Consider the following 23,416-nt stretch of genomic DNA (forward strand, 5'->3'; position numbering starts at 1 on the left):
CTCAATACCGATCCTACTAGCTGTCTGCAGGATGACATCAGGATGTGTTAAGAGCGACTGTTGCTGGAGATGAGTAAAGGCGTGAATGAGGGAGTGAGTTGGGAGGCTAAATTTTGTATTGCTACAGTTTGCATGTTTAACGGATCACATTTCCACATACCAGGCTGGTTCTAGAGCTCAACCCGGGAAGGACTCCTGGGCTCGGCCGCACCAGCCACGCGTAAGTTCCCCTTGTTCAGGTCCAGCTGTCAGCACAGAGCAGTACTAACTCTTCTTCTGCACCTTATTTTATGTTTTATGCACTGATGTAAACCATCACCGGGCCGTACATCTGCTTCGAAATTGGAATTGAGAGTGAGACAAAAAAAAAGAAAAAAGAAATTGTGGTTCAAAAAATTTTCAAAATCAATGAATCAGAAGAATTGGGGCAGGGGTGGACTTGCGCCTCGCTGATGCTGCATTTGACACTAACAGATGTTCACAGTCATATTTCATTGTACCACATTTTATGTATGTTAAACATACGCATTAGCACTAGAAAGTACAAACAGTCAAGTCCATAAATATTAGGATATGGAGTTAATCTTTTAGTTATCTACAAAACAAAAAAGGTTAATTTGAGGGTACTTATATCCAGACTGGGTGAGCGGTGGCCAGATTACAGAGGTTATTCATTTCCCCCCTTAAAGGGTCAGGATTGGCAGCGTGCGTGTGCTTAGCGTTGTTGTAACTGCTTCAGGTCCTGATGGGTAACGATCTGGTACACCTGCGGGCCACTCGTATCTCCTGAAAGCCAGCTGTTGTATGGTCATCCTCTGGGCCTGGTGTTCACCAAAAATGTCCCAGTGTCGCTGACTGAACGGTCCCCCCTAAAAATTGCTCCGCCCTGCCTTCACGGCGCATGCGTCATTTCGGAGCTCAGCAGCATCATTTCTGTGCGTCACCTCGTTTCTGCTTCAAACTGCCTCCAGTCATCATCTGTCTCAGTGACAGATATCTGAAGCTTTTCTACAACAATCATTTCCACATAAATTCAGCATTATTTCATAATAAAAGACGGAGGACACGATCAGAGCGCTGCAGCAACACATCTGACTCTGACGTGCTGCATCGCCTCGTTTCTGTTTCAAACTGACTTTAGACTGATTTAAGAGGTTTTACTTTGTCATCTGATGGTTAATAATCACATTATTCCCTTTGATCGCTTTGGGTGAAGACAGTCAGTCAGACGTGCTGCTGTGGTCCCACATGATGCATGCGCAGAGAAGGCAGGGCAGACCCATTTTTAGGGGGGGACCCTTCGGTCTGTGACACCGGTGTCAGACTTGACCCTAACCTGAAATGGGGAAATATTTAACAATGTAATTCCTGCATTATTCTCCCAGTTTGGAAGCATATATTGTATCTTCCAGAGTATAAGTCACATTTTTAAAAACAGGTTTGTGAGGTCCTGCGACTTGAGTACTGAAAAATCAGATGAACATTATCATTATTGTTATTAGTATTATTATTGTTATTGTATTAGTATTTATATAGCGCTTTCCGATGAATCAAAGCACTAAACAAAATAATATTTTAAATGTACATTACAACAGTGCATAAAAATACCATATTAAAGAGCTCATTAATATATATATATATATATACGAGGGCTGTCAATAAAGTAACGGTCCTTTTTATTTTTTTCAAAAACTATATGGATTTCATTCATATGTTTTTACGTCAGACATGCTTGAACCCTCGTGCGCATGCGTGAGTTTTTCCACGCCTGTCGGTGACGTCATTCGCCTGTGAGCACTCCTTGTGGGAGGAGTCGTCCAGCCCCTCGTCGGAATTCCTTTATCTGAGAAGTTGCTGAGAGACTGGCGCGTTGTTTGATCAAAATTTTTTCTAAACCTGTGAGACACATCGAAGTGGACACGGTTCGAAAAATTAAGCTGGTTTTCAGTGAAAATTTTAACAGCTGATGAGAGATTTTGAGGTGATTCTGTCGCTTTAAGGACTTTCCACGGTGCGAGACGTCGTGCAGCGCTCTCAGGCAGCGTCATCAGCCTGTTCAAGCTGAAAACCTCCACATTTCAGGCTCTATTGATCCAGGACGTCGTGAGAGAACAGAGAAGTTTCAGAAGAAGTCGGTTTCAGCATTTTATCCGGATATTCCACTGTTAAAGGAGATTTTTTTAATGAAAGACGTGTGGACGGATCCGCGCGTCGGGACGCAGCCGACGCGGTGCGGCGGCACAGGAAAAACACCTCCGTGTTGATAACCATTTGTAAAATCCAGGCGGCTTTTGATGGCTTTCAGTGGAGTGAGTATATGAGAAATTGTTTAACAGGCAGGACATGTTCCAACTTGTCCTTACGGCTTTCAACAGAGGTGTTTTTCCTGTGGCGGAGCGTCGCGGCGGCTGCGTCCCGATGCGCGGACCCGTCCGCACGTCTTTCATTAAAAAAATCTCCTTTAACAGTGGCATATCCGGATAAAATGCTGAAACCGACTTCTTCTGAAACTTCTCTGTTCTCTCACGACGTCCTGGATCAATAGAGCCTGAAATGTGGAGGTTTTCAGCTTGAACAGGCTGATGACGGCGGCTGAGAGCGCTGCGCGACGTCTCGCACCGTGGGAAGTCCTTAAAGCGACAGTATCACCTCAAAATCTCTCATCAGCCGTTAAAATTTTCACTGAAAACCAGCTTAATTTTTCGAACCGTGTCCACTTCGATGTGTCTCACAGGTTTAGAAAAAATTTTGATCAAACAACGCGCCAGTCTCTCAGCAACTTCTCAGACAAAGGAATTCCGACGAGGGGCTGGACGACTCCTCCCACAAGGAGTGCTCACAGGCGAATGACGTCACCGACAGGCGTGGAAAAACTCACGCATGCGCACGAGGGTTCAAGCATGTCTGACGTAAAAACATATGAATAAAATCCATATAGTTTTTGAAAAAAATAAAAAGGACCGTAACTTTATTGACAGCCCTCGTATATAGCAAAGTGGCCTCTGTGTAAGGTGTATGTGTGCATGTGTATGATCACGTACAAACTGGGGAGAGCTGACATTTGCCGTGTATTTTGGGTCAAGGATGAATGTCGCCAAAATGAAACAATGATAAGACTAATATTTTTGGAGAAATTACAAATATTACCTGACAGCAGTGAACAGTGGATGTTGATAATTACATTCTGGACTCACGCACCATTCGAAATACAGAAACTTTGCATAATGTATTACCATTCTTGAAAAATGTCTTTCTGGTGCTTGATTCTATTTTTTCTCTCTGTTTAAGGTGCAGCTCCATCCAGAGATGGGTGTGGTATTTGTGCTGGAGACCCTCCTGTCCTGTGCACCAAAAGCATTTCCTGTATTTTCGATTTGTGAATTGTTCTGTAATTTATGTTTGTAGCATGGCCCAAGCAGAGGTTCACCCCTTTGAGTTTGGTCTGCTTGAGGTTTCTTCCTCAGAGGGAGTTTTTCCCTTACCACTGCTGCTCTGGGGGTTAGTAAGGTCAGACCTTACTTGTGTGAGGCAATTCTGTTGTGATATGGCGCTATATAAATGAAAATAAATTGAAAAAAAAAAACAAAACAAAACATGAAAAATGTCAGCTACCTATTTTATAAACACTACTCAATCTAGAGTCGCTGGACAAACCTGTTTCACAATCTGTGCCCATCTGAACATTTCTTGTGTCCAAACTGGGTCAAATAACAGCCAATATGTTGTCTAGCACACGTTTATTTGTCCATCTTACTTATTTTTGGAATTTAAGAATCCTTTTGTTAAGATAGTAGAGAAGCTTGAATCTTCGACTGGACTGGGTTGCTTGACGCGAGGACATTTCGCTTCAAATCGCAGAAGCTTCCTCAGCTAAAATTCTTGCTCTGGTGGTCTGACTTCTGTCTTGACTCTTGTAGAGAAGAGAAGTCAATCAGTCAATTTGAAGCGAAACGTCCTCGCGTCAAGCAACCCAGTCCAGTCGAAGATTCAAGCTTCTCTACTATGGAAACCACCTGGACAACTGAGAGCCTACACAGAAACTTTTGTTAAGAAACACCACAGACTGAGGTGTGCACATGTGCTACATTGAGTTCCAAAAATGTGCAACTTACATTCCAGTGTGCCTTATATATTATGTTCTTTTTTCCTCTTGACAACCCATTTTCTGACAGATATAACATACACTGGAAACTACAGTACCCTCACTTTAACTCATTGGCACTGTACTTTCACCTTTAGTGTGCTGAAGTCAACAGCTGAAAAACGCTAAATTTGTCTGTGTCCTAATGTTTATGGACCTGGCTGTACATACAGTGTATCACTGTCTCACTGAAGCATTTGCTGTCTTTCAGTATCAAACCTTTTGCACAGCCTCCTTACGCAACCATACCAGGTCCTGTACTGCAGCCCATGAGTGAGTATGAACTGGACAAGCGTGAAAAAACAAAGAAACCATCACAGCAGGTGATGGGAACTCATCTGACTGTTTTCATAAATGTTCCGTGTTCAGATTATGAGCCCTTGGCACCGCCTCCACCACCGACAGCAACTGCAGTGCCAGTGTGGCAGGATCGGACCATCGCATCCTCCAAGCTACGGATGCTGGAGTACTCAGCCTTCATGGAGGTTCAGAGAGACCCAGATAACGTGAGCGGAAACTGAAAAAAAAAAAAAGAAAAACCAAATCAGATGAACCCAGTTAATGATAAATGGGTATTTTATGTCAGTTGGCATTCATATGTAAGCAAACGCTCTGACTTAGAGTAAACCAAAGGTGCTGTTTGATCTTCTTCTTGAGGTTGACTGTCTCTTTTCCACTCCCCTTTGTTTCTGCCCACTGCAGTACAGCAAACACCTGTTTGTCCACATCGGACAGACCAACCCGTCCTACAGTGACCCACTCCTAGAGGCTGTGGACATTCGGCAGATCTATGACAAGTTCCCTGAAAAGAAAGGCGGACTCAAAGAGCTTTATGAGAAAGGCCCTCAGAATGCATTCTTCCTTGTTAAATTCTGGGTGGGTTCTTGTAACTTCTTTTTTTTAAAGTCCAAATACTGTTGTTGTCCTTAGTCATGACTGTGCAGCCTGCAACAGGAACATTGTGTCAAACACAGGTTAAAGTTTTACGTAAACTGACAAATTTGTTTTGGGCATTGCTTCATCTTGGGGTGTCTTGAAGAGAGGACTAAGTACAGATGATGTAAACCAGGGTTGACACTACCTGAAAACCACGATGCCAAGTGCCAGGGGTCAACCATAGTGTCAACCACAGTTAACCTTTTGTTTAGTAAGTCCTGCATAGTCCCTGAGGCCACTTGATGCTGGATTCTATAGCTGGAAGCAAATGAGTCAAAAAGTACCTTGACACTTGCTCACATTTTGGCTCTGCACTCCCGCGCAATTCGTTGTGACAATGCCACCCGCTGTGTTCCCAGCTGGATGCCACGCTTTGTGCCACTGGAAGCTGCTGTCGCGGCTCGTCTTTAGTCTTCTCAGGATGTTGTCTTTTAGATAACACAAACAGCCTTAAGCAAGATAAAATGCACAGAGTTTTTAAGTTTATTTAAGCCTTCGACACAAAGCTTAGACAAACTGAGTCCTCTAGAGAGACTGAATATGACAACCGCGCTCGTCTATTTATTGGAGACCCGCGGGCATCGCTCCTCCTTCGACTTTTTTATTTATTTCATTCCCAAGACATGGTTTTCTATTGGAAGCGTCCTCTAGTGAACCCTAAGCAGGTGTTAGGCCATTATTTCAATGTGACAAACGCTCCCATTAAAACATGAAGGATTTACAACTGATTTTTTTAAAAGACCTTCAGCCACAGGTGCAGCTGGCCTGAGGCCCCCTCCGCACGTGGCCTCAGCCACACGTGCAGCTGGCCTGAGGCCCCTGCACGCGGCCTGCGGGAAAGCACCTAAAAGGCCTTGGAAAGCCCCTGACAGACTAAATGACTAATAGAGCCCTTTTTTTGGGTTGAACACCTGCTAGTTCAACCAGAGGACATACAGTTCGGATCAGGACACTTGATAGTTCATCACAGTTCAAATATGGACCTAAAAATTCTTCTACAGTCCCTCCTCTGGGACTCGAAAGAGTCCCATTACATCAACTATACTCTTGGGTTGTTTACTGACAAGACATCCTCATTTGTGCATTGCAATAAAAAAAAAAAAAAACACAGCACTCGACTTACTGATAACTCTGGTGCGGATATGAATATCAGTGATACTTCACACGGTAAATATATTGCAGTGCAGGTGAACCTACATACTAAGGCACAAGGTGAGCAATTAGCTGGATTATATCAACACAAGGTGACATTCAAACATTGAGTTTTGGTGTAATTCAAGGCACTTAAAATGGCCACATAAAACAAGTTACATCAACCTCTTAATCATGGCAAAGTAAAGGCTTCACATTGACATCAGTGCAACCAATCATCTTCTGGCATCTATTGACTCACTCAACCAGAGGCTCCAACCCATTATACTTGGTTCTACATATTATTTTGTTAAAGCGTCACACATTTATTATTTAAATGCATCAAATAACCCCTACGTTACCACTATTTAGTCAACCAATCAAGTAACTATTCTAAGGTTAGCGCAGCTATGTCTAGTTAAATGATAAACACAATAAATGGTTTCCCTTCATGTCCGTCCTTAAGTCATTTGCCTTAGTCAATCGTATAATGGTTTTCATTATAGGCCATTTCTCAACATTCTCCACTTTGTTTTTCTTCTTTTTCAGCTTGTTTTCTAATGCCCTTTTTGGCTAGACGCCAAATTTAGGCGATGCATGTCTCTTGAGGCATGCTATAATTTAAGAAAAAAGGGGTCCCTATGGTGCATCTTTACTACTAAATCTACAAACACGCCGTGTAAGGGTCCCCTTTTTATAACTTTGCAATGTGATATCTATGTGTATGCATTTAGCTTTATCTGTGTTACGCAGATGATGGTAAGGACAGACATTTACCCAACCTTCGTTACTAACATATATCCTTCTTTGTTTTATTTACACTCAGATTTCTGAAACCAGTCCGCAATTCAAACTCAAGAACCAAGATCATAGTCCGTGTTCAGTGCCATTACGTCAGTCCGCGCTCCTCAGCATTTACTCAGCATCTGAAGTTTTGGGAGAAGTTGGGGAACATGGGGAGGTTGGCCTTTCAGGGGTAGTGGGGGAAGGATCAGGAATTCTGGCTTTCAGACAGTCGTGCAGTTCTCTGATGGATCTTTCCAGCTCCTTGTGCTGCTTGGCCAGGTTGTACAGGGCCCCCAGAGAATTCTTGCCCACATTCAGGGTGGTGGTGGCCAGCCCTAGCTGTTCCCTTTCCATATGCTCCATCATGCAGGCTAGCATGTCCATACTAGACTGAAGACCACACAGTTGAGTATGGAGGCCCTCCTGAGCACAAGAGATGTTGGCATTGTCACGGTGTATCCTGAACAGGTATGCAGCTGTCTGACTTAGTTGTGGCATGATTTCCTCAAATAGCTCATGGGGAATGTGATTTGTGAGGGGCAGGAGCTGCTCCAAGGTTTTTGGAACAGACTCTTGTGGAAGACGAAGCTCTCGAACCAAGATTGCCATGTCCTGTGGGGTGACCATGACCAGATTAAGGTTGTGCAGTCCAGGGGACAGGAAGTACAAGGGGGAAGGCATTTCGTGTGTGGGGGGAGTATTGTTGATGTCGCACAGGCAAGTGGTTGGGACACTCTGGGCATTTAGTAGCCTGTACAAAGCTCCCCTCTGTCCTGGTGGGTGAGTTCGACTAAGGTCCACCCCTGCTGATCCTCCTCCAGAGGTACTGGGCTGATCAGAATATCTCTCCTGCCTTGGGGGTGGAAAGCTGGGGACAGGGCCTAGCAGTGAATTGGGTCTAGGATGCACTCGGGCAGTTGCTGCATATGGCCGACCTTGGCTGCCTCCCCTGGAGGGTATCGTTGCCACTGGCACATGTGACTGTCTCCATGGCATCTGCGGAAGGGGTGTGTTCCTGAGTCCAAAGGGTCCTTCAGGTGATGGTGGAGTCCTCGGGCCGACTCTTGCTGCAGGCAGATTCTGTGAAGCCGTCATCGCCAGGTGCTGGAACGATGAAGATCCTTCTGTTGCCAACTGGTTTAGCTGCTGGATGGATGGCGGCTGTGGCGACCAATCATGTCTCGACCATCCCTCCTGTATATCCTCTTCTCCAAACAGTTCTGAGAGTCCAATCAGACTTGATAGAGGCAGATCAGGCATAGGTCCCTGATCAGGGGAGTCTGGTCTCTCAGCCATACTCCTGTGTCCTAGTAATATACATATACGTTCATTATTACAGCTCCATGTCATTCTTTCAGATATTGTCTATCCTATCCCTCATTTTTGTGGGTGCTTGTGTGTGAATGTAAATGTGCGTGCATGTCTTCTTCCTCGTCTACAATATCACCAAGCACGGTCCGTCCCAGTCCTCCCTATCTGGGGTGTACGCCACAATATTAGGGAGCTGGGGGCTGTCGGGGAGGATAATTGGTATTTCATCCATTTCCATATATTCTGGTTCTCTGTCTGTTTCGTTTGTGCTTTCTTCCAGGGCTCGGATGGCTAACAGTGGGAGCTGTCCTACTGTGGATGAAATCAATTTATTGACCAGAAATTTTATCAAGGGAATACCACAACATATTACCAGCAAGACCGCCACCCCTGTTAGTGCCAAGATTACACCTATCTGGTATAACCAGTCTTTCCATGATATCCACCCTCTCCTTAGAGTCCCAAACAGTGAAAACAGTGTGCCAATATTCATTCCATTCCCTACAATGTATCCAGAATCGTCAGTTTCATTTCTCCCTCCTATGGAGTTACTTAACAGTTCCTGTTGCATCTCCTCAAGTGTGATTAAGAGCTCTGTCAAATTTCCGTCTTCCCCTGTACGCATGGGAATAGCTGTGCAACATTTGGTGGCTTTGATCATAATACAAACTCCTTGTTCATCAGCCATCATCATCTCGATAGCTAATCTATTTTGCATTGTCATTAGCGAGGTGGCGTGCAGTTGTTCGGTTAAGGCTCCTACTGCTGCCAATGTCCAGTTCAGGTATCTTTGCTGATTATACCACAAGTAATTAATCCACTGCACCTCCTGGAACCTAGAACGGATTTTTGGAGTAACCCCAAACAGAGCCAATGCCCATCCCCATTTATCCGCATCTTCATCTGCTTTAACTCTGCTACTGTCTATGGCTTCTAACTGTCGGGGTATCCCTTCTGGTATCCCGTTTCTTACTGTGATGTTGTAGTCTGTTTTAAACGTCATTATTCCTCTTTTCTTACGAAGTTTCTGTGGCATGGGTTGTATTGAATTTGGCATTTCAATTACTGTTATTGCTCCTGTGAGCATCACAGGAGCACAAAGGCCTTTCCAATTCGGGGACAGCGATGACAGGAGTTTCCTTTTTTGTCCGCATATCCAAAAGATGTCAGCTAAGGGTACCGTTCCCTTAGCTAAATTTGGAGTAGATACCCATGAAGCATGGGTGAGATTCAGTCCAATTACAGACCCCCCTGTGGCCGGTACTATTTGTTCACACTGTATGCCTGCTGCTGGCAGGGTGTGACAGACAGTAATGTTCCATGCTGTTTTGGCCGGTTTGTATTCTTGCTGCTTTTGCATACACTGTATGTGGTGTTTTGGCTGGGTCGTCCCTACCTGCCAATCGCTTATGTATTGTGCTACTAAGCCTTTAGCTATACAGAATGGGTGTATCATCCCTTTCTCTATTTTAATCATAGGTGGAACGGTTCCTTCTGTACTTAGGGGCACTGGACAAAGTTTACTGTCGGCAGCATATTTTTCATCACCTACTGCCATTTTCATAACACATTGTGTATAGCATTCTGCTTGGTCTGGGTTATGTTGGGGGCTCCTATAACAGTTGTTGATATCAGGTAGGGGTTTAGCCTGAGGTATCACACCTTTCCGGTGACAGGCTATGCAAGGCTTTTCACTGATCTGCCTAGCCGAAAATTTCAACCATTGGTAAAATAAATTGGTCTTCAACCCTTGTGTGCGGGCTAGGTCTGTACTGGGATCCCATCTCCCTAAGTGACTGCTTGTTTCTAGGCTTCTAATTGTCCTCTTTTTCCTTGGTTTGATTTTTACCCATTTTGTGGCTTCATGTACTGTAACAGTTACGTCTTGCTTGGTTTCCCTGCATCCTCTTTTATCACAAATTACCTCTATGTTGAGTGTTCCCTCCTCTTCACATTTGATGCTAATGGCTTCGCCTAATATGTAATCCCCCAGCTTTCCCTGTATTCCTATGTTCTTGTAGGCTTTTGATTTAATGTATACCAAATTATATGTTTTTCCTGTGTTTAGAATGCCTTGTTTAGCTGCTATTGCGGCCATGGCCACGGCACAGTCCGTTGTATGTTTTGGATGTCTATTTTCTCCCATACTGACCACCAGTAGTATTGTCAATCCCTTGAATAATTCCTTAATCATTGCTCTGATGACTGTTGAGATGTGCTACTAGATGTGCTACTAAGTGAGCCGTCACTAGATGAGCTGTCACTAGGGATGTGTGGTGTATCTGTGCTTTGTCTGGGTTGTACTTCCTGCGGTTCTTCTGTCGGTAAATCTACTGAGTTGCTGTCCGAGTCTGATGTCTCCTGTGGCCTGTCTATCTGTCGGTCTGTATTTCTGTCTGTCTGTTGGCCTGCGTCTCCAGTTGTCTCTGAGTCTGCATCTGAGTCTGTCGCTGCTCTATCTGGCAGGGATCCACTACTCTCTGAAGCTGTGCGTCGTCTTTGTTCAATCAGTCTCTGTGAGCGCCTTGGCCAGTGTTCGCCTGGCTGCAGGGAGGCGTGGCCTTCCCTCGGTGCTTCTTCTGGCTGCAGGGAGGCGTGGCCTTCCCTCGGTGCTTCTTCTGGCTGCAGGGAGGCGTGGCCTTCCCTCGGTGCTTCTTCTGGCTGCAGGGAGGCGTGGCCGTCCCTCGGTGCTGCTGTAGGGTCTCTGGCTTCTCCTGCTTCCCCCCTTGGCCCGGCGGCTCTGCCAAGACGAGCTTGCCGAGGCCGCAGGGGCGCTGGGCCACCAACCCTACAGCAGTGGTTTAAATGAAACCAAGTGTCCTTACCGTCTACTTTGACTGCTGTACGTGAGGCAAGAATAACTTTGAAAGGACCTTCTCGGCGGGGCCTGTCCCACTTCTTTTTGAACACCTTGACGTAAACCAGATCACCAGGCTGGATGCTCTGATTTTCAAGTGGAATCTCTGCTTCTCTGTCTTCTGTAGCACCTTTGACCTGCAAAAAGATAGTTTTGTGTATTTGGGTTAACTGTCTCAGATAATTATGCCATTCGTCTTGTAGCTGCTCCAGCGATGGTCCTTCGTAGGGTCCTCTCAGGTATGGAATAGGCATCGGCCGACCTGTAAGAGCTTCAAATGGTGTCAAATGGGTTAGTCGGTTAGTTTGTGAGCGCATTGACAATAAAGCAAGCGGCAACGCATCCAGCCAGGTTAGTTTGCCATTGCTGTCTGCTATGATTTTTGCTAGTTTGTTCTTTAAAATGCCATTAGCCCGTTCCACCGCCCCATTTGATTGGGGGTGATAAACACACCCAAACTTCTGTTTGATACCCAATTGTTTGAATGTTTCTTGTGTAACCTTGGCTACAAAAGCCCTACCGTTGTCATATGAGATAGTATCTGGAATGCCAAATCTTGGAAAGACGTCTCGGCACAAGAATTTGGCTACCGTTTTATGGTCTTGATTTGCAGAGGCTACTGCCTCAATCCATCGGCTGAATCTGCATATCACTACCAAAACATATCTCATCCGTTTAACTCGATTTTCAGCTCCCATGTCTATGAAATCCATCATAAGATGTCTGAATGGCCCATCAGGGACCGGAATGTGGGCTAAAGGGGCTGTGAATGATTTCCGGACATTGTACTGTGCACATACCTCACACTCATTCAACAAACGGTCCACTGTTGCTGCCATATATGGTGACCACCAGACAGCTTTTAGTTTGTTCATAATTTGGACTCGCGAACAATGATCGGGTCCGTGGGCCCAAATGATTGCATGTCGTAATAAATTGGTGGGTAACACAAAATGTCCATGACTACTGCGCCACAGCTTGTCCGCTGGCCCCTGACTGCGTGTCTCAATAGCGCCTTGTTTAACCCACATTCGTTTTTCTTCTCCACTGGCCCTACTTTGAGCCACTATCAGTGCGTCAAGTGAAACCAGTGGGGCACAATCTTGGATGGTTAGCAGGGGAAACATATTTTCTCCTTGTGCTCCTTTGCGCGCTGCGTCATCTGCTAGGTTGTTACCTTGAGCTATGATGTTGTTATTCTTTTGATGACCTGCACATTTAATGATGGCTATCTCAGACGGTAATTGGAGAGCTTGTAACAGTTGGGAAATCGCTTCTCCATGAGTGACAGGGGTGCCATCTGCTCTCAGGAATCCCCTTTGTTTCCAAATGTTTGCATGTACATGACATACGCCATAAGCGTAGGCTGAGTCTGTGTAGATATTAACACGTTGATCTTTAGCTATCTGGCAAGCCATAGTTGAGGCTTTGATTTCTGCCAGTTGGGCTGAACAAGGCTGATCAATTCCTTGGGACTCCAGTAATTCAAAGGTCTCGCCATCCGTGTTTAGTTTAACAATCCCCATACCCGCATGCAATCCCGCGGCATCCCGAAAGCATGAGCCATCCACGAACAGGGTTAGATCTGCATCTATGGCGTGATTATACAAATGTTCTCTGGCTCTCAAAATTTCTCTGTCTCTGCCACACAGTTATGTGGAGTACCATCTAACGGTGTGGTCAATTTGGTGGCGGGATTCGCCGTGTGACAACGTTGTATTGTTATTTCTGGAGCGGACAACACAACTTCATATCCAGTGCGTCTAGCTTGTGTTAAGACAAAACGTTGACTTTTTCTGTTTTCTCTCTTTGAAATAATATCTACCTTCTCTGTATTTACATAGCACTCTTCTCCTGTCTTTTTCTTCACTGTCTCTGTTTCACACTTTCCTCTCTGCCTGTCATGCACCTCCCAAGTCCTCCTGTTGGGTCTAAATACCTCCCCCTCGTACTCTTTCACATTAATCTTGTATGTCAGCCAGCTTGCAAGCCCTCACAGCTTTGCTTGCACCTCCCCGCTTACTCTCCACTCTCCCACACACAATTTTCAACAGCTTTATACACAAAAATTATTAAAAACAACTTTCTATATATCTCTATCTAGACTTCTGCCACTTTTCACTCCGCGGCTTTAAACAACCTTTTTATTCACTTAACACCAATGTGTTCTGTTTAAGCATGTATCTCTTCTTCATGTTAGACAGCTTCTCCAGCGCTGTCAGCAACTTCATATATTACTTTTTTCAAGCCCTCTTTGAGCGTACAATATTTCATTTACTTCTACGCCTTACCGCGCCTCACGTGCGTATCCTGTGCTTAATATATTATTTTTCACCAGCTCCTTTCTGAGCATACAATATTTCATTTACTTCTATGCCTTACCGCGCCTCGCGTGCGTATCCTGTGCTTACTATATTATTTTCACAAGCTCCTTTCTGAGCATACAATATTTCATTTATTTCTACGCCTTACCGCGCCTCGCGTGCGTATCCTGTGCTTACTATATTATTTTCACAAGCTCCTTTCTGAGCATACAATATTTCATTTATTTCTACGCCTTACCGCGCCTCGCGTGCGTATCCTGTGCCTTTCTGCACTTTCTTCTACCTTTTTTTTTCACTTACTGAGCTCCTCGTGAGCTTAATGTGCCTTTGCACTGAAAATACTCTTTTTCTTGTCTTATAAAAAACTCATATTACTGTGTACTTAATTACTTATTCTTCTCCCATGCCCCACAAGCGTGTATCTGGTGCCTTACTGCACTATTTTTCTGCTTCATTAATTCTCATGTATTCTGCACTAACTCTTCATTTATTTTTTTTATTTTTTTTTTTATAGTTTTTCTCTTTTCTTAAAAAATGATGTCCTTTATTGAGCTCTTTTACTTACTGTCAGCGGTGCCACTTTGCACTTTCCTCTTTAAATCTCTTTATCATGTACGGTATTTCTACTGCGCCCCATCAGGCGCTTATCTTGTGCTTTCTCTGCACGTATTCTCTTGTTAAACTCTTTTTTCTCACTTATTTCACTTCAGTCTCTGTTAAACTCTTTAAATAACCTTGTATTACCTTGTATCTATTTGTCAGTATACTCCCCTAAATTAACCCCTACAGCGCATGCTATCAGCCGGCACGTTAGTAACAAATTTCAACACCAATTATTCCCCAAGCATCCAGGTTAGTTCTCCACGCACTCTTTCCGCACCAGAGTTCATGAACATTCCTGACCTTTCACTCACACAGACATTCTTTTTCCCGGGAACACACACACCTTCTGAGCATTTTATCTACAAGGCCTGATAATTTTCAATCTTATCTTTTTTAGTCTCTTATGAATTTTCTTAGTCCAGGTTCTTTTGGGTAAGAGGCAATTAAAAAATATCACCTGTCAACTTGGGCGGAAATCCCGACTCTCTCCTCCAGATCGTGCAGAAATTATAAAAGGTTTCTGCTTACCTTTTAGTCGTGATCACTGTTATTTACGGTCTGGAGGGATGAGCTGGACTGCCCCAGGCTGCCGGAATGCCCCTGGACCCTCCTGAAGCTGGCTCGCCAAGTTCTGTCGCGGCTCGTCTTTAGTCTTCTCAGGATGTCGTCTTTTAGATAACACAAACTAATTGCAAGTGATATGCTAGAAAATGACACAACACTTTAGAATAATTCAGCCTTAAGCAAGATAAAATGCACAGAGTTTTTAAGTTTATTTAAGCCTTCGACACAAAGCTTAGACAAACTGAGTCCTCTAGAGAGACTGAATATGACAACCGCGCTCGTCTATTTATTGGAGACCCGCGGGCATCGCTCCTCCTTCGACTTTTTTATTTATTTCATTCCCAAGACATGGTTTTCTATTGGAAGCGTCCTCTAGTGAACCCTAAGCAGGTGTTAGGCCATTATTTCAATGTGACAAACGCTCCCATTAAAACATGAAGGATTTACAACTGATTTTTTTAAAAGACCTTCAGCCACAGGTGCAGCTGGCCTGAGGCCCCCTCCGCACGTGGCCTCAGCCACACGTGCAGCTGGCCTGAGGCCCCTGCACGCGGCCTGCGGGAAAGCACCTAAAAGGCCTTGGAAAGCCCCTGACAGACTAAATGACTAATAGAGCCCTTTTTTTGGGTTGAACACCTGCTAGTTCAACCAGAGGACATACAGTTCGGATCAGGACACTTGATAGTTCATCACAGTTCAAATATGGACCTAAAAATTCTTCTACACTGCGTATATAAAATAATTATTTTGTAGCAGATTAATCATTTTCTCTGAGTTTGGCTGATGAGCAGTGGTGGGCACAGATGACCAAAAAATTAACTTTGATAACAGATAATCAGATAACTGAAAATGTATCTTTGATAAAGATAAAATTATCTCTAAAATTAGAAAGGTCTTGTCTCAGAGTGATGCTGAAAAACTAATTCATGCATTTATTTCCTCTAGGCTGGACTATTGTAATTCATTATTATCAGGTTGTCCTAAAAGTTCCCTAAAAAGCCTTCAGTTAATTCAAAATGCTGCAGCTAGAGTACTGACAGGGACTAGAAGGAGAGAGCATATCTCACCCGTATTGGCCTCTCTTCATTGGCTTCCTGTTAATTCGAGAATAAATCAGGTCCCATCTTATCTTAGGGACCTCGTAGTACCATATCACCCCAATAGAACGCTTCGCTCTCAGACTGCAGGCTTACTTGTAGTTCCTAGGGTTTGTAAGAGTAGAATGGGAGGCAGAGCCTTCAGCTTTCAGGCTCCTCTCCTGTGGAACCAGCTCCCAATTCAGATCAGGGAGACAGACACCCTCTCTACTTTTAAGATTAGGCTTAAAACTTTCCTTTTTGCTAAAGCTTATAGTTAGGGCTGGATCAGGTGACCCTGAACCATCCCTTAGTTATGCTGCTATAGACGTAGACTGCTGGAGGGTTCCCATGATGCACTGTTTCTTTCTCTTTTTGCTCTGTATGCACCACTCTGCATTTAATCATTAGTGATCGATCTCTGCTCCCCTCCACAGCATGTCTTTTTCCTGGTTCTCTCCCTCAGCCCCAACCAGTCCCAGCAGAAGACTGCCCCTCCCTGAGCCTGGTTCTGCTGCAGACACAATAACAACGTCTATAAACCCAGAAAATATATTCACGAGAGTTTTAGGCACTGGAGTTTAATGCTGATGTCCGTGGAGCCTGATCAGAGTGTTTCAAATGCATTTCTCATGTGAACGTACTGAGATTATCCTATCCTACCCATAATGCACTGCTGGGCACAGCATATATCCACACTAAAATCTTAAAAATTAGCGCATTACTTTAAAACTAAAACATATATCTGATAATTTCACTGTATAAAACTTCAGACATGACATTAATTTAAATAACTTGTCTGAAATTAGTTTGGTTAAAAGTTGAACCATAACTTAAAAATGTATGCCTCTGGATGACTTGGGTGATATTGCCCTTGTGTTAGTATGGGGTTAAAAGAAATGAGTTTTTTTTTTTTTTTTTGGGACCAGTTCTCCTTTGCCTGCAGAGGATAGAGCGGTGTCTTCGTGAAGCAGCTCTTCTCTGTTTTGCAGAGGGTAGAACTACACATCTGCTACGAAACATTTAACAGGTAGGTGCTCAACTGATTTAAAATTTTATAAATGTTTGTAGCTGTTCAGCTTTATTTACCATGTTATCGGTCTAAAAATTATTGGACAAAAAGATAATCTGATAATGAAAACATTATCTTCGATAATTATCGGATTATCAGAACTGTGCCCACCACTGCTGATGAGAACACCTCTAATCGCTTCTGGAATTACAGAGGACCGTTCCAGCTGCAGCTTTTCTCTTTCTGTCTCTCGTGCTCTTCATTATGTGTAGAATGCATTTGTAATAGCTTGGTAAAACAGTTGCATGTTCATTCCTTCTGATGAGCAGCTGTAAAAGTATGTTTATGATAGATTTAACATCTCGTTATAATCGATCAGACGAACTGCGCTGTGATGCGGTGCACTGATGCAATCACTTGCACTCACATTCAGTGTTTTTAATTGTTTGCGCAATGTTCACATCATTAAAGTGTGACAGAGATTTTGAACATGTCAAAATTTTCAACGGTTTACAATGACTTTACTCTCCTGCACAGCAGATTGCGTACCAGTGCGCGGATCAAATTCGTACAAGTGTCAAGGCACCTTAAGACTCCGCTGGATGGGCACCAGGTTGGTGCAGCCAAGGCCGGTTCCCGTTTACAGCTTGGTGGACTGAGACAGTGCAGTTGACCAATAATCAGTCTCTTGTCTAGCTTTTGGTAGCCTTATCCCACTGAGCTATCTGCTCTATGACCTGTCAGTAGTGAAACTCGCTCTATAGATGCAGCAAGCTCCAGTATTCCTAGGCTTTGGGAAAGCCTAACCATCCCTTCCCATCTGTTTACACGATAACTCAAAAACAAATCCTCATCTTGTAACTCACCAAATATCCACAGAGGCAAAACCTTCTCTTCAGGACATTTATTTGACCTTATTATATATTGTGCAAAAAGTGTTGGCAGCCTAGAAGTGCCATGTGCAATAATGAACATAAAACTTACAGCTAAATGTATCTTGGAGAGATTGTGCAACAGTTTTGTGCAAAAGTGCATGTTTTTAACAGTTTCTCTGGAATGTTTGCATGTTCAACAAAGTTGACAGTCTGCTTTAAATACAAATGCGCTGCAACAGATAGCATAAATTAAAAACCTGCCTTTGTCCATAAATGTTTGGCCCTCACCAGGCGGACCTGAATAGCGGCGGAATGCAGGATGGCCCTGGTTCTTTTTACGGCGTCAGCAGCCAATACAGCAGCGTGGAAGACATGATCATCACCGTCTCGACCAAAGTCTGCTCGTTCGGAAAGCAGGTTGTAGAGAAAGTCGAGGTGAGGACGTGGCGTCTAGGTTTCTGTCACTGCACGTGTCCTATGGGCCATAGTGACGCCGGGTGCTGCGTGTCTCTGTGTGCTTTCAGACAGAGTATGCCCGTCTGGAGGGAGGAAAGTATGTTTACAGGATCCACCGCTCTCCCATGTGCGAGTACATGATCAACTTTATCCACAAACTCAAACACTTGCCTGAAAAGTACATGATGAACAGTGTTCTCGAAAACTTCACAATACTACAGGTAACGTGCTGTTTTGATGTCCTGCCACCATGCTTTGTGTCAGGCATTTTGTCACTGTACTTGTTGCCTGTCTGTCTTTGTCTATAGACTAGGGGTGTAATGATACACAGAAATCACGGTTCAGTATGCACCTCGATTCTGAGGTCACGGTTCGGTTCATTTTCAGTACAGTATGGAAACAAAATGCAAAACCTAAATTTGCTTGTTGTTTAAACCAACAATTTATTGTAACATTATAAATACAGGAAAATAAAATAATTGCAAAGTGCTGCCTGGTAATAAGTTAAATAAATTGTCCTCAAATAAATGACAAATGTATGAAATATTGTAAAAAAAAAATACATGCCTAGTAAACAGCTTTATAACTGTTCCACAAGTAAAGAGCAGCACAACGGTTCCAGCATGAAGTCCTGTTCTATTGTATTCAACCTTCATATTTTTGCCAGAAAAATTAACTTGTCCAAAACTGTCACACTCTATAAGGAATTTTTTTTTAAAGAGAATTAATGTTAAAGAATCCCTTTACTTTTGTACAATTTATTTTATTTTCTATCTCTTTCTATTAACTGTTCGTTTAATGTTTGTATATCTCTTTTTAAATAAAGTTTTGAAAAAAAACATTGTGGGAGAGGCAAAAAAGTGAATAAAACCACCTTAAAAATATTTAGAACCACAAATAAACTTGATTCTTGGTTCGTTTGTTTATTTTGCCATTATAATTGGCCATCACTTACTAAAATAACTTCTCAAGGCCAGGGCTTCTCAAAGTCTGGAGACTAATCACAGCGCAGCAAATGAGGTCAGTAGACTGAGCGAGTCCAAGTGAGGAGAATTGTAGATATCCCTCTGCTCAGTGCTTTACAAGCTGCTGCAGGCAGCGGAGGAGGGGGACACCTGCTGTCACTCAGTGACAACAGAGACTTTCACTTTTAGTTGCCAGACATCAGAAAAGTCTCCGGTAACGCCAGGAAAAGTAATTAGATTTGTTGCTGGTCGCTTTTGAGAAAATACTGTAAGTCATCAAGAGGGTTTGGAAAGTTGCCAGATTTAGTGAGAAAGTCGCTAAGTTGGCAACACTGAATGTAAACACATGCAACGCAAACTCACTCGTGCACAGCCCTGTACCGAACCGAATGTCCCGTACCGAAACAGTTCAATACAAATACATATAGTTAGGGCCTTAGTATAGACACATTCTTTCAATAACCCAATAATAATACGTTATACGTGCACCATAGATACCCATTTGGAAAAAGATTAGCTGATATAGTTTTTAAGGTTGTTTAGTGCATATATTTCTATAATATAAGCAGAACTTCATGTTATTGCCAATGAAATGATCGTTATATACATTTGTGCTCAAACGTTTGCATACTCTGGCAGATTTTTTCGGGGGGGGGGGGGGGGGGGGGGTTGGCAGTCTTTCAGAGAATATGAATGATGACACAAAAAACATTTTTTCTGCTCATGGTTAGTGGTTGTGTGAAGCCATTTATTGTCAAACAACTGTGTTTACTCTTTTTAAATCATAATGACAATAAAAACTACCCAAATGACCCTGATCAAAGGTTTACATACCCGAGTTCTTAATACTGTGTATTGCCCCCTTTAACATCGATGTTGCAGTCAGGAGAGTGAGATGGCCACTCCAGAACCTTCAGTTTATTCTGCTGTAGCCAATGAGAGGTCGATGTGTCCTTGTGTTTTGGATTGTTGTCATGTTGGAACATCCAAGTATGTCCTATGCGCAGCTTCCGGGCTGATGAGTGCAACGTTTCCTCCAGCATTTTCTGATAACATGCTGCATTCATACTGCCATCAACTTTGACCAAGTTTCCTGTTCCTTTGTAGCTCACACATCCCCAAAACATCAGTGATCCACCTCCACACAGTAGGAAAGGTGTACCTTTCATCACAGGTCTTGTTGACTCCTCCAAATGTAACACTTATGGTTGTGGCCAAAAAGTTCAGTTTTGGTCTCATCACTCCAAATGACTGTGTTTTCTGTGCTGTTTGGCGTATTGTAAGCGGGATACTTTGTGGCATTTAGGTAGTAATGGCTTTCTTCTGGTGACTCGACCATGCAGCTCATTTTTCTTCCAGTGCCTCCTTATTGTGCATCTTGAAACAGCCACACCACATTATTTCAGAGAGTCCTGTATTACAGCTGAAGTTATTTGTGGGTTTTTCTTTGTATCCCGAACAATTTTCCTGGCAGTAGTTGCTGAAATTTTTGTTGGTGTACCTGACTGTGGTTTGGTTCCAACAGAATCCCTCATTTTCCACTTCTTAATTATACTTTGAACACTGCTGATTTGCATTCTCAGTCCACTGGAAATCTTATCTCTTTCCTGTTTAATACATTTCAATTACCTTTGACCATTCTTTTGCTTTCCCTATGACTCAGAAACCAGAAACGTCAGTGCAGCACTGGATGAAAGATGCAACGGTCTGTCAGGAATCCAGAAACTCACTGACCTTTTGTACACACACACTTACAAGCAAACAGATAACAGGTGAGGATGGTTACCTTTGGTAGCCATTCAAACCCATTTGTGTCAGCTCGTGTGTATGTTATCAGACCAAAATCACCGGGGTATGCAAACTTTTGATTGGGGTCATTTGGTTAGTTTCTGTTGTCATTATGATTTAAAAAGAGAAAACACTGTTGTTTGACAATAAATGGCTTCACACAACCACTAACCATGAGTGGAAAAAAAGTGTTACAATTTAGATTCTCTGAAAACTGCCCCCCCCCCCCCCCCCCCCAAAAAAAAAAAAAATCAAAAATTCTGCCAGGGTATGTAAACTTTTTACCACAACTGTAAGCACAACTTATCAACAATACATGGTTGACACTTGATACTTACACGACATACTCCTTTGGAAGTAGAATTTAAGGTTGTTTAGTGTGCGTGCACACACACGCACACACACATGCACACACACATATATGGATGAAGTGATTTGTGTGTGCATGTGTATATGTAAAGTCAACTTGACAATGAAATGACACACTGTATGCCCTTGATACCTACACCATAGGTATCCCTGGGTAAGTGATGACCTCCGGTCTTCCCAAAAATAGGCAGCAGGTGGTCGTTTTGACACTTATTAAAGACATATTACTTTGCAGCCTACTTCTCGATAATGAGGATGGCACAATACATTTTTGTCCCTTTTAACATTGTGCATATTTAATAAGGTTTCATCGAATCACACCTCAGTTCCTGCATACAGCAGTGACAGACTTGTTTTGCACTCGTTATTGTTTACCAAATGATAAACTGTCATTGCACACTAGTAGGGATAACTTTCTTCTGGCACTGGGTCTTTAGGATGGTGTGAACAGACGTGTGTCTCTGTGCTGTTTGAATGTACTCAATTAGTACATTTAAGAATTGTCTGGTGTATATGATACGTGGATATTACTGAGGATTAATGTTCTATTTTGTGAACATGACAACTTATAGAGTATACATGGTGGACTCTTGATACTTCTTCTATATGTAACCCCTTGGGAATAAATGAGTTGATGACATTTTAGGGTTGTTGGTGGAGGTAATGTTTCTTTCTTTCTTTCTTTCGTTCTTTCTTTCTTTCTTTCTAAAAAAGCCTGGAGCCCACAATTTTTCATATATATCCTTATGATTTTTTTTTTTTTTTTTACTGAAGATTCATATCCTGAACTGATTCAACTTTCAAGGTCATAGGTCAAAGTGAAACATCTTGGAAAATTGGAAAATCCCTTTCTTTAACATTTAACAAATTTTCAAAAATGATGGATGGTATCCTTTATTGACTAAAAAAGTTTGATCCTGATCTGATCCAGATTACAGATTTTGTGGCCATTTAAATTTAAGATTGAAAACCCCATTTAATGTGTATTTTACATTATATCTTAATTAAACGTGCCCCAATCACTCTCATATTTTAAAGTGAGGCGCAGACTGACACTCACTATCACCTGTCAAGTTTTGATCTGGATCTGATCCGGATTGTGGATTTTATGGACATTTGAATTTAATATTTAAAAGCCCATTTGATGTACATTTTGCATTATATCTCAATCAAAAGTGCCTCAGTCACTCTCATTTGTGACAATGAGGTGCAAACTGACACTCTCAATGAACAGACTAAGTTTGATCTACATCTGAGCCATATTGTGGATTTAGCGGATATTTGATTTTAACATTAAAAAGCCCTTTTGATCTATGTTTATATTATATTTTAGCTTATGCAAAGTTACTCATAACAGAACTTTGACCTTGAAAATGTTTTCCAAGGTAAAAATTTGTGGAATTGGAAACTAGTGCTGGTGGAAGTTTGCGCTCCAGGAGCGCGATGTTCTAGTTGTTGTTTGTTGCATATATTTGCATATTAATTAATGCAGAGGCGTAATACGGACATGCTGCTTCAGGCAGCGACTTGTAAATGCTACGTTTTTCTGTGTGGCTGGTCTTCATGTTGCTGACTCTTCGTTTTGCTCTGACCCTCAGGTGGTGACAAACCGTGACACCCAGGAGACGTTGCTCTGTATAGCATTTGTTTTTGAAGTGTCCACAAGTGAACACGGAGCTCAGTATCACGTCTACAGACTTGTAAAAGACTAACAGCCCTTCAAGAAGGTTTTGGGAAAACACAGACACAAGTTGTGACACAATCTGTTTCTCTGACCAGCTGAACCCTCCAGGAAAAAGCAAAGCACCGCTCAGACAAACAAACAATGCTCGCTCCGAGTCACACGGACACATCACTAAAGGCGCGTACGCACGGACAATCTCGGCTGACGGAAGAAAATTGGAAGAATTTCGCCGTTTTCTAGCAACCACTTTCCACATGTGTGTGAGGCCGCTTTTGATGAAGTGGAATGTCAAGGTAGTAGGAATGTTTTATGGCGGTGGGGGATGAGGATGTGTTTTAAGTGTCCATGGGAACACACTCTATGCAAAACGAAACGTCTGTGCCAGTTTGAGAAGTGAAACAGGACCACGGAAGGTGAAAACCAAGTGGGATTGTAAGTTGGTTTGTTTTAGAAAGTGCCTTTTCTCCAAAGATTAAATCCATGTTCGGCCACTTAGGATGTTTTATTTTTTTTTTTTTTACTACCTCTTGTTTTAATT

General features: G+C 42.9%; 1 protein-coding gene across 1 annotated transcript in view; it reads left to right on the forward strand.

Moving 5' to 3' along the window:
- tead3b (TEA domain family member 3 b) overlaps positions 1-23,416 on the forward strand; it is a 93,109-nt gene extending 69,693 nt beyond the window's left edge. Inside the window, exons 9-15 of the mRNA XM_034167518.1 lie at positions 164-220; positions 4,353-4,414; positions 4,511-4,647; positions 4,844-5,017; positions 17,908-18,051; positions 18,141-18,293; positions 22,793-23,416. Coding sequence (XP_034023409.1) covers positions 164-220; positions 4,353-4,414; positions 4,511-4,647; positions 4,844-5,017; positions 17,908-18,051; positions 18,141-18,293; positions 22,793-22,906 — 841 coding nt within the window. The 3' untranslated portion in view covers positions 22,907-23,416. The remainder of the gene's footprint in view (positions 1-163; positions 221-4,352; positions 4,415-4,510; positions 4,648-4,843; positions 5,018-17,907; positions 18,052-18,140; positions 18,294-22,792) is intronic.

The sequence above is a fragment of the Thalassophryne amazonica genome, chromosome 3, assembly GCF_902500255.1.
Source record: "Thalassophryne amazonica chromosome 3, fThaAma1.1, whole genome shotgun sequence".
Classification (NCBI taxonomy): Eukaryota; Metazoa; Chordata; class Actinopteri; order Batrachoidiformes; family Batrachoididae; genus Thalassophryne; species Thalassophryne amazonica.